The following is a 17,959-nucleotide window of genomic DNA, read 5'->3' as shown; positions in this document are numbered from 1 at the left end:
AAAAAACCGAAAAAGTAGCAAGGCTCGGGCCTGCCACGGTAGTCCCTTCTCCCTTCTCCCTTCCTCCCGATTTCGGTGCTCAAGGCGGCCGGGTGGGCGTGCATTCATCCAGGCAGAGGGAGCCGGCGGCGAAAACGGCCTCCGGCTCCCTCTGCCTGGATGAATGCACGGCCCCCGCCGGCAGTGAATGAATGCCTGTGCCCGTGCCCGTGCATTCATTTCAGCGCTCAAGGCAGTCACATGCCGTGACATCGTGACTCTTTCAAGTCCAACGATTCCAGAAATTCCCCTTTGTGCACCACCGCTATCACCATGCACAAAATCTTCATCTGAAAACGTGGCACTTGGAGGGCAGCATTGAACGTTTGCAGATCGAGAATGAGTTAAAATATCCCTTCCTTCTCTGGCTCCATGAATTATATGAAATACCTGCTGTGCCCCCTCTCCTGAGGGGGCACTGATACAATGATGCACAGGACTTGGAACCGGTGAAGCGTCTCCTGCACCGCCTATCGCTTGCACTGGGAGACTACAAAGGTGTCCCTGAGTGGACAAGAAAGTTCTAAGGCGAATCTTATCACCTCCAGGAACCACTGGTCCGACATGATTCTGGTCTACTCGTAAAAAAGGGACCTTCCTCCAATAGCCTCTGGGAAGGAGCGGTCCAATACGCCTTCATTGCCCAGTCTTGCTTCCACCGCCCCTTGAGAACCACCATCTCTTGGGGGTCTGCGCTGACTGTGAAAGTACAGCTGTCTACTAGGATCCTACTTCTGCAAAGTCGATCCTGGGCTCCTGCCCACACAAAACCGCCAGGCTTCCTGAAAATGAGCTTGCGATGGAAAAGGCTTCCGAGTGCCCTTTCTGTCCTCAGGTAACTTATCATGTCATAAAGAGCATCGGCCACATAGGCCACGCCTGCATCCAAACAGCCACTGACCCCATCTGCTTGTCCTGTGCCTTCTGCACCCAGCATAGGCAGGTTCTCTGCATAAAACGTCTGCACACCGCTGCTGAAACCTCAAACAGACTCTTGAGAAGAATCTCCAGTTTCCTTTCCTGGACATATTTAAGAGCTGCTGCCCCCACCACTGGAATTGTCATCTTCTTGGTAACCGCAGTCACCGCTGCATCCACCTTGGGGATTCTCCACAACTCCAAGGTCTGCTTCGACAAGGAATATAACTTCACCATCACCCTTGCAACCTTGAGGCCTTCCTTGGGAGATTCCCACTCCCGATCAACCAGCTTCTTCATCATCTTTGGCAATGGAAAGGCCTTAGGTGGACCCCTTAATACCTTCAGGACTGGGTTCACTCCCTCATTATCAGAGTTCTCCTGGGTGACTTTAATCCCCAGCTCCGCTAACACCTGGGGAATCAGCGGACCCAGTTCCTCCCTCTGGAACAGACTGACTACCAGCGGATCATCACCTTCCGCAATCGGCACCTCCTCAGGATCTTGCATTGGATCTCCTAGTGCATCCACCAAGTCCTGGACCGGATCCAGCATCGGGTCCTGCATGGTACCCACAGGGTCTCCGCCCGGATCCACTGGATCCCCCTGCATCTGCTCAGGATCATCCGTCCCCTCTGAGGACAGATCTTCCAACACAGCTCGCCCAAGATTCAACGAGTGCAGGATCCCACCTGTATCTACAGGCTCCTGATCCCTAGCCTTCTTGGTCAACTGGGACTTCCTGGATAGTTGCTGCTTGGACCATAACCCCTTCCTGGCTAAATAAGCCTTAAGGAGTAGAACAAAATCTCCGGATCCGAGAAGGAAGAGTCCTGAGCAGCCACTCCCCGAGCTTCTCCCCTTCCCCTGCCACCAGCAGGATCCTACACAGTGGGGAAAAGCATGGGAGGAGAGTCTACAGGCTCCAACACATAAGAACATAAGAAATTGCCATGCTGGGTCAGCCCAAGGGTCCATCAAGCCCAGCATCCTGTTTCCAACAGAGGCCAAACCAGGCCACAAGAACCTGTGGCCTAACTCCCAACACAGGCTGACAAAATGGCCGCTGGCTCCCCCGATCCTCCCCCCAGGGTCTCCAGAGCCAGCCCCACCGCCATCGTGTTCTTGCCGCCCCCCAGGGGTCCCACAGACATTACAGCACCCCCTGAGGCACACTCCCTACAAAAGGAGGCTCAATCCAGTTGCCCCTGCCTCAACCCGCAGCAGCGACAAACCTTGCCACGCTACGTGGGAGTCAGCATGCCAGCACGGTCAGGCATGCACACACAGTCAGGCCTAAAAATAGATTCTACAAGTGGTTAGGCCTAAAAATAGGCTCTGCAGTCAGAAAAACACTGAAGGACACTGTCTGCTGATGTCCGGTACTGAAGGACAGCAGCACCCGGCCCTGACCAACATGGCCAAATTCAGCCTGTCTCCTCCTGCCTGCCTCCCGGCGGGAAAACAACTTAGGCATTTTCCCACTGCCTCAGCCCTGCTTCTTTTCAAATGCAGCTGACGTCTCTTTTTTTTTTTTTAAATTACAGCTCATCCAAAAGGCAGATAAAACACTTTCCTGCTTCTGGAGGCCGAGTGCTGAAGGAAGAGGGAGAGAGAGGCCCAGAGGGGGTGAGGGAACCAGGACTCCTGGCTGTCAACCCCTCCTGCCAAAAAAGGGCTGAGTCAGCATAGGGGTCACCAACACACTCGAACCCCCCCCCCCCCTCCCCTCCCCGCTCGCCCTACTCCACCTGAGGGATGGCCCTTGAAGGACCCTAACACCTCGAGGAGTTGAATTTGCCTGATCTTCTTCCCATCAAACACTTCAGACTGCAGCCAGAGGTTTCCAACTCCCTGGTCGCCGTGCTCTACCTGAGAGATGGTCCACGAAGGAGTCTAACAGCTCAGGGAGCCTCAACTCCACAACTTCTTGTGACTCCTTCTCTTCTTATTCTTTTTTTTTTTTTTGTCAGACTGCAGGTGGCGCTCTCGGTTATGTAGCAGTGCCTCAAAGTTTAGTTCTTGGCCTCCATCTGCTGGGCAGGGATGCAAAACCCACTTGTCTGCATTGATCAGGAAACCTTTCTAATCACCTCCTGTTGTTTCCTCCCCATCCTAATATCTATGAACTCTGCTCAGCCAGAGAAGCTAAGCAAGGTCCAACACACAGCTGGAGCTTTCCTTAATTGACACCATTTAAATCCAGTTTCTGATAGGATGAGATCCTATCAGCACCTTCCAATGCATCTCTATAGGAATATTATCACATGGGTTTACATGCAGGTACTGTAGGTATTTCCCTATCCCCAGAGGGCTTACAATCTGAGTTTTTGTACCTAAAGCAATGGAGGGTAAAGTGACTTGCCCAAGGTCACAAAGAGCAACAGCAGGACTTGAACACTGATCTCCTGGTTCGTAGCCCGCTGCCCCCTAGGCTATTCCTCCTCCCTATTACACCTCTGGAGCCTATATTAACAATTAGTGTCAGGATTCACACACCTACTCTCTGAGCACCAGTGTCTCAACCAGCAAGACACTAATATCAAGATTCACGCTCCCATTTATGGGGCCTTAAAGTTACATCATGTGACAGGGGCAAGGCCTGTCGGCACCATTTTGGAAAATGGCGTTGACCGAGCCCAGGGCTAGGGTGTGTGCCCTGGATCCTTATGCTGACCACCAATGCTGGATTTAAGGTAATGGGTTGTGGGATGTAGGGAGTGGGTCCAGGGGGGTGGGCAACTATGCCACCAGTTGTTTTTTTTAAGAGTTGGGGGGGGGCCATTACCTTTTTATTATTTTAATGGAAAGGGGACCTGGGGGATTGGGGGGGGGGGTTCAGCTATATGGATGGAGTAGGGCGAGGAAGGGAGGTCGTCATCGCGCAAATCTAATTTTTTTTTTTTTACTTTTTTTGGCGGAGCCACCTCAATTGGTGGCCCGGGGTGGGGAGGGGGATCAAGTTAGAACCCCGGTGACATTTTTAACTTTTTGGGGTAATGTAGGTTTCGGCCCCTGGGCTCTTTAAATCTACCACGGGAGCATCAGGATCCGCGTTAGGGTCTCCATGCTCCCGTAGTGGATCAACCAATTTCCAAAAGCTGCAGATAAAATAATGTGGTTGACAAAATTCTAAATCAGCCGCATTACTTTAATTATATAGGATTAGGTATGCATAAGCTGCTTTGCAAGAATTTGCAAAATTCATGCATGCAAATGCCATGCAAAACAGCACATTGTAATAAGGGCAGGAATCTGGGCAAAAATATGTTTTCTATCGTGAATATCGTGATATTGCGGCAATAGTGCTACATCGCATGATATACAGAGTTTATCGCGCATTATAGCCCTAACATGACTTGATAAATCTCTCCCTTATTGTTCTAGTGCTTCACACAGCTGGACTCTAGTGTTTGGATTCACATTCCCAGCCTCTGAGTGCCATAGTGTCTCCAACAAAGCTGCACTTGCCGTAACATTCAGGCTCTCCTCTATGAAGGCGTGTGAGATCAGCACACTCTTTTCTTGTTCACCTTGTTCCTACCAGTGAGCCTCTGCACCACTGACCCATGTCCTTACCACAAGCCTTGGGATTGCAGATCCGGACTTGATATTTCTCTCCAGGACACTCCTTGCCTCCGTTTTTGGGTGGAGGGCTCACGCAGGCTCGAGTCCTCACGGATTTTCCACCCCCACAGGTCCGGTCACACCAAGACCATGGACTCCACTTGGACCAGCTGCCATCCCCTGAAATGCATGGAGAAGACAGAGAGGAATGAGGGGGGGGTACAAGGGGGCAGGGGAGCAGGTCACAAGAGAGGAGAAAAGAAAGGTTAGAGGGAAGAACACGAGAAAACAATATGAGAAAAAAGAAAGAATGGTAACACAAGAAGAATAACAGAAATCAGAGAGGAGGGCTAGGAAGGCAATTCCTAAAAGCTCCATTTCTGATCACTGGATTAGCTCGTTTCCCTAGAATGTTTTGCAAATGTTACTAAGATTTATGACAGGATGGATACTTTAGAGGGAGAGGAAAAATGAGAAGGTTCTCAGAAAGCTTGCAGAGTGGTTGAGAGTTTGAAAACTAAGATTTAATGCAAAAAAGTACAGAGTCGTTGATTTGGGACGCAGAAACCCAGGGGTGTAGTACAGAATGGGAGGTAAGGCACTGACATGCACCAAACAGGAGAGAGACCACAGGGTATCATATCTGACAATCTGAAGGTAGAAAAGGTGCAAAAAGGCAGGCCACCTGGTTAACTGGTTCCCATCCTAGCTGACGGCCAAGTTAACTTGTTCCCTCTGGTTGTACAGCACTAGGCGGCTGCACTTCATATCCACAACAGGGGGAAAATGCTTCTGAAATGATTTCTCCTGTAAAATTGGTCTCTCTGTGCTGTTCCTCCCATACCTGATTGCCTCTGCCAGAGCCAAAGGAATGCTGGGCTCATAAGAAGAGGCATAACCGGTAGAAGAAAAAAAAAAAAGGTAACAATGCCTCTGTACAGGTCATTGGTGAGATCTCACCTGGCCATACCTCTGAAAAGATATAGAGAGAGTAGAAGCAATCCAGAGGAGGGTTACCAAAAGGTTGCAGAACTCCCACCAAAAGCCCAAGAAACAAGACATAAGGACTAAATATGCATACCCTAGAGGACCGCAGAGAAAGACAGAATGTGATAAGAGACATGCAAATACCTCAAAGCAAACAGTTTTCAGTGGAAAGCTGGGTTAGAGGACAGAGATCACGATATGAAGCTGATATAAGAAGTCCCTGGAGCAGGCGGCAACGGAGCATCCATTGGGCCTTTCTGCTGTGGTCAGAGGCGACACCTGCAGCTGACTTCTGAATGACTATATCCCCGGTCCCAGCAGTCTTATTCTGCCTTATCTAAGAAGAGAGCTAACACGGTGACAAGGATCCCCCTCGGAAGGGCACCCACTCGGGTCGAGACGTCTTCCTACCTTTGCAGGCCTGGAGATTACAGAAACGCCTCTCTCTGTTCCCTGTCAGGATGTCCTCGCACCAGAGACCACTCTCGCCGGGGGGATTGTACGTGCGGAAGCGTCTTTGCTGTCCCACACCACAGGAGCGAGAGCACTCGCTCCAGCCTGACCAGGCATTCCAGGAACAGTTCCTGCTGTGGCACTCCTCGCCAACGCATGGGGTGGTATCTGAGGAAATCATAATACCCAGGAGGTAAGATGTCAGAGAGACCAGGAAAAGCATTACATGGGTAAAGGGCAGATAAGGGGGCAAAGATAATCTAACAGGGATGTATTCATATGTACCATGCTAGAACATGTTCTCAAACAGTACTTCACTGGGTAGGGAGCAAGGGTGACTTCTCCTGAGCGGGACATTACTGGTGGTTCTGCAGAGTAAGGCAGGAAGAATATCTACAAATCTGCAGGACCAATGGGCACGTGTGAAAAAAAAATCAAAGCAAAATTTAAAAAAGCAACAAATGAATTTAAAAAAAGGGAAAAACCCCCCAAATAACATGACCCAAATCTAATGTTGCCCATACACTCCCCTGGTATTGTGAGGCGTCATTCCAATGTGAGAATGATGAGTGTGTTACTTGTGAGCTGTGGGGGGTGTCAGTAAGATTTAATGTATTCATTTAATTTAAGGTATTAATTTCTTAATCACCTTTCCAGAAACATTGCCCATGGCAATTTACACCAAATAAAACAAATAGTAAAAACAACAATCAATATGAATCAATTATTGTCCTACCGCAGCAGGAAGAGGCAAGGTAACATGAGCCAATAGCCTGAGAAAGCCAGAGCAAGACTGAAAAGGTTATTAGACCCTTACTGTGAAGCAGCCCAATACAGAATGGTGCGCTTGGCGAAGCGCACCCTTTAGCCCCTGTTAGACCGAGCATTTTACATGCGCTATTATTACCCCTTATACAGTAAGGGGTAATAGCACATGGAAAACACGTGGCCAACTCCCCCGAAACTAATAGTGCTCATCACATGCAAATGCAAGCCGCACATTTTACTCTCAGAAATTAACTCCTGCCCAAAGGCAGGCGTTAATCATGGACAACACCGGGAAAGTGTACAGAAAAGCAGAAAAAAACTGCTTTTCTGTACACCCTCCGACTTAATACCATAGCTATATTAAGTCAGAGGTCCCAAAAATAAAAAAAATTAAGAAAAAAACTTAAGGGAAAAAAAAACCTGTCCGCCGGCCCACGGGTTAGAAAAATGGACGCTCAATTTTGCCGGCATCCATTTTTCGAACCCATGGCTGTCAGCGGGTTCGACAACCGATGCCGGTAAAATTAAGCGTCGGTTGTCAGACCCGCTGACAGCCACCGCTTCCGCTAATAAGGAGGCGCTAGGGACGCACTAGTGTCCCTAGCGCCTCCTTAATAGCGCAGGCCCTAATTTAAATACAAAATTGCGCGTCCAGGTGAGGTGCCTGGGCGTGGGTTGGGAGGGCAGGCGCTCGCCTCAGAGTGCTGGCTCTCCCGCGGAGGTTTTTGAATCGGCCTGAAGGTGATTAAACCCTATTAAAGAGATGAGTCAGATCTGTATGTGACAACCCCCTGATCATTGCTGCTGACTTACAGTGAAATATCATTTCACAAACAAACAATGGCAAAATTCTAAATTGTAGAAGTTTGACTAAAAGAAGGATAAGACAAGCCTTATCAGACAAACAGATCTTCACCCTGAATGACAAAGATAAGAACTCTTGGGTACTGGATTTTCAGAACCGAGAGCAAAAACAGCTTGCATTTGTTCTCTTTTTCCGTAATCCTGCCTGGGTTTTGTTCTTATGGCTGAAAGGAAATGGTCCTGCCAGGCTGGGTAAAAGCAAATAGCTGGCCACAGGCTTAGCTGAGCTGGAATCACTGAGAGCTATAGAGTCACTTAACGATGAGCAAGCCACAAGCCTACTTGAGCTATAAACCCAAGCAAAGGAAACCCCACCGAGGAAAAAAAGCCTCAGGGCATTGGCTGTGCAGAGGTGAAGTTGGGTCCCACGGGAGGATGCAGCTGATTGGGAGGTGGAGTCAGGTCCCAGGAGGGCAAGGACCCCCAGCAGTGCATCCATCCTAGTAGTAGAGTGGAGAGGAGAGGCAGCCTGGACACTACACATTCCCCCCACCCACCCCACCCCCTTGCGACCAGCAGTACCCACCAGCGCAGCTGCATTTCTTAACATGGATGACTTGGGGTTCAGTGGGAAGGAAAAAAATGGAAGGTAATTGTACTGGATCAAAGAGAATGCCAGAGGTTCTCTCTTTTCTATATGGTGGTGTTTCTGAAATGGCTAACACCCCCAAGTAGCTACATGTGCCAGTTGATACCTTGTAGAAATTGGATACAGCTGTGCAGTCTGAACCTGAAACCCACAATGTTGTTTGATTTCTTAGGGGAAGGTAAATAGTTATAAAGTCAAATAAAAATTCTATATTTTTCTAAGTACTGCCAGCTCTGTTTACAGTCCCATCTTTTTTGAGTTTTCCTGGGGTGAAAGGAGAGAAATCCTACCCACTAACACATTCTTCCCCAGACAGCGGCAGCAGGAGCCAAGGACACAAGGACCAACATAATCCGCCTGAGGGGAGCTACCATCTGGTCGGTCCCAGACCCTGGAATGACTCTGCAAGGTAGCTGGGTACGGGGGTGTCTTACATACAGAACAACAATAAGCATAAACCATCAACAATAATCAATTACAGTCCAATAACACAATATATGCAGACTAATAATAAACCATGAATAATGGCCCACAAATTAATTCACATACAAGACAAATTATACCAACACATACTCAATAGTACTGAGACCAAAGCAATCTTAATCATGAATAAATTTAAACACAGGGTTGTGTGATCAGTGAGCATGTTACTTTGGAGTTGTGGTGATGTCAGTGCATATGTGTATGCCATGGTGGTATCAGTGTGGGGTAAGGACAGTGAGTTTGGTGCTTGTGCACTGTGAGGATTTCTCTGAGGTTACTGATGAATTTATTACCTGTTTACTCTGGAAGAATTAGTGCGGTGTGTTACCTGTTCTTTGTGGGGGTGTTTTTACGATCTAAATGTGTATAGTTGTGTACTGTGGCATGTGGGTTTCATATAAGATTAATGATTAGGCAGTGTGAGGATAGTGAGTGTTACCTTTGCTCTGCAGCAGTGTCACTGTGCTAGTGCGTTATCTGTGTGTTGTGGATGTGTCAGTGCAGTGTGAGGTTAATGTTTTTACCTATGTGCAGGGGAGGGAGGGGCGGTGCAGTGGAGTGTTACCTGTGCACTGAGGGAGATTGCAGGTTTGCTCCTGGAATGATTCTCCTGTGCAGTTCATTCCCCTAGCACAAAAGCGCGTCCGCGTTTTCACTGCTGGATACTCCGTGTCACTGCAGGTCTTTGAGCAGGGTGTCCAGGAGGACCAGGGCTGAAATCCACCTTCCCAACCTAGACAGGACCAGCACAAACAAGACTGAGAATTATTCGCACAAATACACCAGCAGCGGAGTGAAAGAAAGGAACACTGGTTCTCACCTGCTAATTTTCATTCCTGTAATGCCACTGATCAGTCCAGCAAGTGGGTTTATGCATCCCTACCAGCAGATGGAGGCAGAGAACAAAACCTTGAGGCACTGCTACTTAACCGAGAGTGCCACCTGCAGTCCCTCAGAACTGAACTGTACCCAAGCTGAAGAGTAGAATATACCACCCTCACTTTCAGGTCGAACAGGGAATTCAGAGTTGGACCCCCCCCCCATCCCCCGATCTAGAGTCCTCCATGCTTCCAGAAAAAATTCAAACAGCAAAAAAACAGCAACTCAGCTAATTTACAATGAGTAAAATGTTCTGCAAAACATACCAAGATATTCAGTCTTTTGGAAGTAACAACAGGCTGGGTCTCTGGACTGATCTGTGGTATTTACAGGAACAAAAATTAGCAGGTAAAAACCAGTTTTCCTTTCCTGTTCATACCCAGATCAGTTCAGACAAGTGGGATATACCAAAGCACCCCTAAATTAGGTGGGATCCCGAAAGACTCACGCGCAGAACACTCTCACCAAAAGATGCATCTTCCTGAGCCCGCACATCTAAATGGTAATGCTTGGTGAAAGTATGAAGTGTTGACCACGCCATTGCTCTACATATCTCCCGCAGCGATACCAACTATCATTCCACCCAGGAAGCCACCTGTACTCTTGTAGAATGCGCTCACAATCCTACGGGCACCACACGAACTGTACAAATATAAGTAGAAGAAATGGCTTCTTTCAACCAATGAGAAATCATAGCTTTTGAAGCCTTAGCTCCTTTGTTCACCCCTCCATAAAGTACAAAGAAGTGATCCGAACGCCAAAAGGAATTCTTAACCTTCAGATACTGCAATAGGGTCCTGTGTACATCCAAAAGATGCAGCTCCCTCTCTGGTGGAGACACCCTAGACCAGTCTGGAAAGGCTGGCAGCTCCACTGTCTGATTCAGATGAAAAAAGGAAACCACCTTCGGTATAAAAGATGGCGCCAAACACAAAGACTCAATCTGGAGAAATGGATCCCTACAAGCTAAAGCGTGTAGCTCCGAAATCCTCCTGGCCAAACATATGGCTACCAGAAAAACAGCATTTAACGTTAGATCCTTCAATGACGCTCCTTTTAAGGGCTCAAAGGGGGCCTCACAGAGTACACAAAATACCAGATTGAGATTCCAAACTGGACAGAACTACCTAACCAGAAGCCATAAATGCTTGACTCCTCTGAGAAAACACATCACATCCAGATGGGAAGCCAAAGGCCTGCCCTGCCCCTGCCCCTAAGGCAACCCAAGATGGACACCTGAACTCGGAAAGAATTGTAAGCCAGTCCCTTCGACAGCCCTTGCTGCAAGAAGTCCAGAATGTGCGGGATGCTCACAGACAGGGGTCCAGATGCTGCTGAAGGCACCAAGTATCAAACACCTTCCAAACCTGAATGAAACAATAAATGTAGAAGGATGTCTAGCCTGGAGCAACGTGGAAATGACCATCTCCGAATAACCCAAGTGCAACTGCTGCCTCTCAAAGGCCAAGCCATGAGACAAAAGCAATCCTCCCAATCATAAAATATGGGACTTTGCTGAAGCAACCCTGCCAGGTGAGCCAACTGGAGAGGACCGTCTATTGCAAGACCCACCATATCCGCGAACCAAGGCTGCCGTGGTCATTCTGGCGTCACCAGAACCACTTGGCCTGGATGCACATCTATGCGTCGCAACACGCAACTGACCAGAGGCCAAGGAAGAAACACGTACAGGAGGATCCCTGTTGGCCACGGGCAAACTAGAGCATCTAGCTCTTCTACCCCAGCTTACCTCCTGCAACTGAAGAACCTCGGCACCTTCACATTGGCCCTTGTTGCCATTAGATCCAACTGGGGCATTCCCCACCTTTTTTACTCAACGCACAATTAAACTCTGGAATTTGTTGCCAGAGAATGTGGTTCGTGCAGTTAGTATAGCTGTGTTTAAAAAAGGATTGGATAAGTTCTTGGAGGAGAAGTCCATTACCTGCTATTAAGTTCACTTAGAGAATAGCCACTGCCATTAGCAATGGTTACATGGAATAGACTTAGTTTTTGGGTACTTGCCAGGTTCTTATGGCCTGGATTGGCCACTGTTGGAAACAGGATGCTGGGCTTGATGGACCCTTGGTCTGACCCAGTATGGCATTTTCTTATGTTCTTATGTTCTTATGTTCTTACACAGGCAACCCAGACTCCAGGGATAATTCCCATTCCCCCCGGATCTAATTGCTGCCTGCTGAGGAAGTCCACTTGTACATTGTCCACTCCCGCTATGTAAGATACCACCACACTTTCAAGATGATGCTCCGCCCAAGTGATCAACTGTTGAGCCTCCAGAGCCACCGCCTGACACTTCATACCTCCCTGATGATTGATGTACTGTGATTCTCACCATGCAACCCTTTACCAAGGGAACAAAGGCCTCCAAAGCGCTGCGTTATGCCCTCATCTCCAGGCGATTGATCGACCAGGCCATGTCTGTTGATGACCACCTTGCACAGACTGCCCTGACACATCATCCTCAACCCTTGAGACTGGTGTTGGTAGTCAGTACTACCTAATTTGGGGCCTCCACATCCACTCCATTCTCCAAACTGGGACGGGAGAGCCATCACGAGAGACTGGATCTGGATTCTCCCTGAAGAGGTAAGGGTAGATGAAACTCCTCTGACAATGGATTTCATCTGGACACAGTACCTTCTGTAAAGGACGCATGTGAGCAAAGGCCCATGGAACCAAGTCCAACGTGGAAGCCATAGAGCCCAGAACCTGGAGATAATCCCAGACCTTCGGCATCGGTAGCTGGAGCAGATGCTGCACTTGTGCTTGCAACTTCGACACTGTCTGCAGTCAGAAAAAACCCTGCCTGTCCAAGTATCGAATCGCGCTCCCAAATATTTCAAGGATTGGATCGGAACTAGATGACCCTTTGCCGCATTTATCACCCAACTGGAACATCATGCGCTGAATGGAGCGACCGCACTCCTCCTCAGACTTTGCCTGAATGAGTCAGTCATCCAGATATGGGTGCACCAAGATCCCCTCTCGCTGTAAGGCAGCCACCACCACCACCATCACTTTAGTGAAAGTGCTTGGCGCTTTGGCTAAACCAAAAGAAAGGGCTCGAAACTGAAAATGCTGCCCCAGCACTATGAACTGAAGAAAATTGTGATGATCCTTTCGAATGGGAATTTGGAGGTAAGCCTCTGTGTTGCGTCCGTCAGTACTAGATGGCTTGGCCCCGTGTGCCTCACCTTGTTCACGGCTCCTCCTGCATCCCTAGGGAAAATGACTGCTGCCGTGTCTACATGCCGACCTCTCCGGCGTCCCCGGAATGGCTATGGTGCTGCCTCCCGCCATGCTCCTCCCAAGGGCCTACTAGAGTGTGCGCACACACACCACCCACGTCTTTATTCCAGCAATGGCGCATACCTCGGAGGCGTTCCCCTCTACTGACGTCACGCCATCCGGGTATATAGCCTGTACTATGTTGCTAGTTCATTGAGTTAGCAAGGACTTGGTCTCTGCCGGTCTAAGCTACTCTGCCGCTTCCGTGCTACCGCTGGAAGCTCTTTCTCTGCCCCTCAGGGTAATTGCTAACCTGGGTACCTGCTCCTTGGGGGCCCTCTGCTTTATTTCAAGTGCCTCACAGGGATCAGGTACTCACTCCTCGAGGGCCTGCTCTCCCTGCCTCGATGCCTGTACCATCTTCTTCAACCTGGTAGAATTGCATACCTACAGCAACCATCTAGTGTGTAATCTAACTCTCAGTCTATCTTATCCATAGTACTGCCTTACTGGTAAATCTACACCGTAATTCTCCAATACCAACGGGGTGAGAAGGGTCCCCTCTGCTGAGGATCCAGAGACTGCTACATCCAGACTACCTCACTACTGCCACCTCTGGTGGTATACGTCAAGCTGTATAATAAAGAACTAACTCTGTGTTTGTGCATCTTGCGTTTAGCCCAGTACTGTGGCGCCTCATGGGGCTCCTCCCCATGGGCGCGGTCATCTGCCACAGTACCCGAGAATCCACCAAACAACGCTTAACCATAACACTCTGTCAAGTCCAATGACACTAAAAACTCTCCTTTGCATGCGCAATATCTCCATCCAAAAACGCAGAACCCGCAAGGATACATTCACCTATGGGCTGAAAGCAGCCCTCCTTAATGGGAACCACAAAATAAATGGAGTACCTCCCATGACCCTGTTCGGCCAATGGGACCGAAACTATGGCGTCCAGCATTAGTAACCTTTGTAGAGTCACTTGAACTGCCTCCCATTTGCTTCAAGACACGCAGTGGGACTCTAGGAAGGCCTCCCTGACCAGGCACGAAAATTCTAACATGTAACCATCTCTTACCACCTCCAGCACCCACTGATCCATGGTAATCTTGACTCATTCCCTGTAAAAGTGGGGCAACCTGCCCCCCTACTGGTTCCACAGAGAAAGGGGCACCTCTGACATCATTGGGATGACTTTCCTCCACCGGTCCCCTGACCAGCACCGTCTCTGGTAGACCTGCGGGTCCCTCAAAAGGACTGCTGCCTGCCAAGATTCTGCTTTGATCCCAGTGCAGAGGAACTCTTGACAGAATGAAACTGCCTCAAATCCCGAAAGCGGGACTAAGGAGGGAAATCCTTCTTGCCTCTTCTCTTATCCTCAGATAGCTTATTCTCTCTGGACTCTCCCAAAGTCTTCATCAGTTGATCCAAATCCTCCCCAAACAAGAGCTTCCCTTTAAAGAGTAGATTACATAACTGGGACTTGGACCACATGTCTGCCGACCAATTGCACAACCATGAAAGCCTGCAGGCTGCCACCGCAGAGATGATGCTCCTGGCTGTAGTATGAACCAAGTCATAGCATGCATCTGCCACATAAGCCACTCCAGCTTCCAGTTATGTAGACTATATGGCGCTAAACGCCCCAGATGAAGCCTGTTCCTGAGCCTTCTGCCACTGATCGCTGCCCTCATGCTTAAGGTAGAGACTTCAAATATCCTCTTCAACTGGATAAATTTGAGGTCCTGAACATCCTTCAGAGTGGCAGACCCCACCACTGGGATCGCCATCTTCATATTCATCGCTAGGGGTGTGCATTCGGATTGACCGCATTAGTAAAACGCAACTCATATTTTTTTTTTACTTAAAAAATTGATTCGACATAAACGATCGGATTTCCCACATATCGAACATAGATATGTTCGATATGTGGGAAATCGCGATTGTTGAGCCAAAATAAAAATATAAACCCCCTCACCCTCCTTAATCCCCCCCCCGACTTACCACAACTCCCTGGTGATGGAGCGAGGAGTGAGGACGCCATTTCTGCAATCCTTGGCGAGAAGCATGTGACGTCGGCGGCACGTCGAGTGACGCCGGCGTCACGTGATTCCCGGCTCGTTCGCGCTGGACGGCTCGTTCGGCCCAAAAAGAACTTTTGGCCAGCTTGGGGGGGCCTCCTGACCCCCCCAAGCTGGCCAAAAGTTCTTTTTGGGCCGAACGAGCCGTCCGGCGCGAACGAGCCGGGAATCACGTGGCGCCGCGTCACTCAGACGCGACGTCACGTGATTCCCGGCGAGTTCGCGCCGGACGGCTCGTTCGGCCCAAAAAGAACTTTTGGCCAGCTTGAGGGGGTCAGGAGGCCCCCCCAAGCTGGCCAAAAGTTCTTTTTGGGCCGAACGAGCCGTCCGGCGCGAACTTGCCGGGAATCACGTGACGTCGGCGTCACGTGATTCCCGGCTCGTTCGCGCCGGACGGCTCGTTCGGCCCAAAAAGAACTTTTGGCCAGCTTGGGGGGGTCAGGAGGCCCCCCCAAGCTGGCCAAAAGTTCTTTTTGGGCCGAACGAGCCGTCCGGCGCGAACGAGCCGGGAATCACGTGACGCCGCGTCACTCGACGTGCCACCGACGTCACATGCTTCTCGCCAAGGATTGCAGAAATGACGTCCTCACTCCTCGCTCGATCACCAGGGAGTTGTGGTAAGTCTGGGGGGGGGATTAAGGAGGGTGAGGGGGTTTAAATTTTTTTTTTGCACATATGTACATATACCCAACTCATTGGATTTTTTTTATGTCCATATTGGCCGCAAGTGGGACCCCCTTTCGGACATAAAAAATATGAACATAAAATTTTGCTCTGCACATCCCTATTCATCGCAGACACATTTATTTATTTATTTATTTATTTATTTATTTTTAGGTTTTTATATACCGGAAGTTCCTGTATACAATACATATCACTCCGGTTCACAATTAACAGAGAAAACTATCGCCGGGAAGGCGGTTTACATGGAACATACATGGAACATGGAACATATCGAATAAACTATAATAAAGTACAATCTAATTTAAAACAACTGAAATAAACTTAGGAAATAACTTGGTACATGTAACTGAAGCAAGATGAACATTACATTATTGCTGCAAGGCAAGGCTGGATGTTTGTTCTTATTGCTATTAGCTCTCTGGGAAAGCTTGATGGAATAGCCAAGCTTGATGGAATAGCCAAGTTTTAATTGTCCATAATTTTTGCGCCCAGGGGCACGCCCCTTTGGCGCGCGGCTTTGGCTGCGCGCCGCAGGGCCCTGATTTTATGCTGTCCTGGGGCTCCTGCTGATGATGTCACCGGGTCCGCCCACTCGCTCCGGGCCTCCCTACTCCGATCCAGGAAAAGGTCTTTTTCTCTCTCAAAATTGCCTTGAACAGGCAATACTGGATTCGGGCAGCTTCCCACACTTGAGCCTCTCTCTCTCCTCACCTCGGTTCAAACGAGGCAGGGCCCTGATTTTATGCTGTCCCGGGGCTCCTGCTGATGATGTCACTGGGTCCGCCCACTCGCTCCGGGCCTCCCCACTCCGATCCAGGAAAAGGTCTTTTTCTCTCTCAAAATTGCCTTGAACAGGCAATACTGGACTCGGGCAGCTTCCCACACTTGAGCCTCTCTCTCTCCTCACCTCGAACACATCCACCTTTGGGACCCGTAGAAGATCTAGAATCTCTTCATTCAACGGATACAGCTTTGCCATCAAGCGACCAACCTTCAAGCCCACTTCTGGGAAGTCCTACTCCCGGCTGACCAGCTTATGGATCTTTTTAGGTAGCAGGAAGGTGCTAGGGGACCCACTCAGGCCATCCAGAAGCAGGTTTACCCCTTCACTATCCGATTTATCCAGGGCTACCTTCACCCTTAGTTCGTCCAGAAACTGGGGAATAAGGACCCGTAACTCCTCCTTCTTGAATAGATGGACTACTCTGGGGTCATCCCCCTCCATCACTGGGAACTCATCCAGATCGGGTTCATCCATTGGTATTTGGATCCGGTAGGGATGTGCAGCCGGAAAGTATTCGTTGGATTCGGGATACGTATTCGTCGGGGCCAGATACATTGCATTCGTTCAATGGCGCCCCCGATATGTTGATACGTGCATTAGTTTTCCAGTTCCCATTAAAGTCAATGGGGGAAGTATTTGCAGCCTATTTTTGGCTGCAGAATTGGGGTTTTATTATCAATTTTGATGAAACTTCTGGGGAGCAATCATCAGAACAACAAAACAGCTCCAAGGTATTTAGACTGTGGCAAAGTGGCACCAAAATGGCATGAATAGCCTAAGGTACTTTAAAGGGGCAAAGGGGTACCAGGAGTGGCAAGAAGAGTGCTTTAATGGAGGTGCAAAGCAGCAGCAAGAGTGTCAAAAACACACCACAGCTTCAAAAGAGAGTACCGATAACAGATGCATGAACCCTCAAAGGCAGCACAACAGGCAAAGCGGCAAGACAAGTGGCATCAACATCCTACAGCACAATGAAGGGGTAACATAGCAAGCAGAAAGACTAGCACCAACACACTGAGCAACCATGATAGTGGCCAGAACACCACAAGGAGTTGAGTGAGTCATCTGGTGTATGGGAGCAAGGCACAGAGGCAGAGGGTAGATACAGGCTGGCTACACCCGGGGAGAGTTCTCTTTCCTTTGTGCAGGAAAAGGCTCCCTAGAATGGGTTCGCCCCTAGAGTGGTGTGTTTCCGTTGGCGTCTAGTGAGCTGTCGCTGGACTTTTAAAATCTGGTAGAGTTAGCAGATATACAAACAAGAATTTTCAAGGCCGAGGCGGATGAGGTTACCATGTAAACAGCGGTTCAACATGGGTCAGATACAGGCTGGCTACACCCGGGGAGAGTTCCCTTTCCTTTGAGCCGGGAAGGGCTCCCCGGAATGGGTTGGCCCCTAGAGTGGAGCACGAGCCTTCAAAACGTGGCGACCTGGAGCAGGGTCTCACTGTGTTGTGTTTGCCACAGTCTAAGTAACTTGGCGATCTTTTCCCATTCTGAACATGGGTCAACAGGTGCTAAGAGATAGGCTGCAACAATGGGGAGAGTTCCCTTTCCTTTGAGCAGGAAAGGGCTCCCTGGAATGGGTTGGCCCCTAGAGTGTATAATGGTACA

At 49.2% G+C, this 17,959-nt stretch overlaps 1 protein-coding gene across 1 annotated transcript in view; it reads right to left on the bottom strand.

Moving 5' to 3' along the window:
• The window catches only part of LOC115083210 (SCO-spondin-like), a 508,366-nt gene that overhangs the window by 106,308 nt on the left and 384,099 nt on the right, over nucleotides 1-17,959 (bottom strand). The window contains exons 85-87 of the mRNA XM_029587016.1: nucleotides 9,234-9,401; nucleotides 5,923-6,132; nucleotides 4,537-4,704 (exon numbers count right to left, since the gene is read on the bottom strand). Of these exons, the coding sequence (XP_029442876.1) occupies nucleotides 4,537-4,704; nucleotides 5,923-6,132; nucleotides 9,234-9,401 (546 nt within the window). The remainder of the gene's footprint in view (nucleotides 1-4,536; nucleotides 4,705-5,922; nucleotides 6,133-9,233; nucleotides 9,402-17,959) is intronic.

This window comes from Rhinatrema bivittatum, chromosome 2 (assembly GCF_901001135.1).
Source record: "Rhinatrema bivittatum chromosome 2, aRhiBiv1.1, whole genome shotgun sequence".
NCBI classification, from domain to species: domain Eukaryota; kingdom Metazoa; phylum Chordata; class Amphibia; order Gymnophiona; family Rhinatrematidae; genus Rhinatrema; species Rhinatrema bivittatum.
This window is presented reverse-complemented; position numbering and strand designations above follow the sequence as displayed.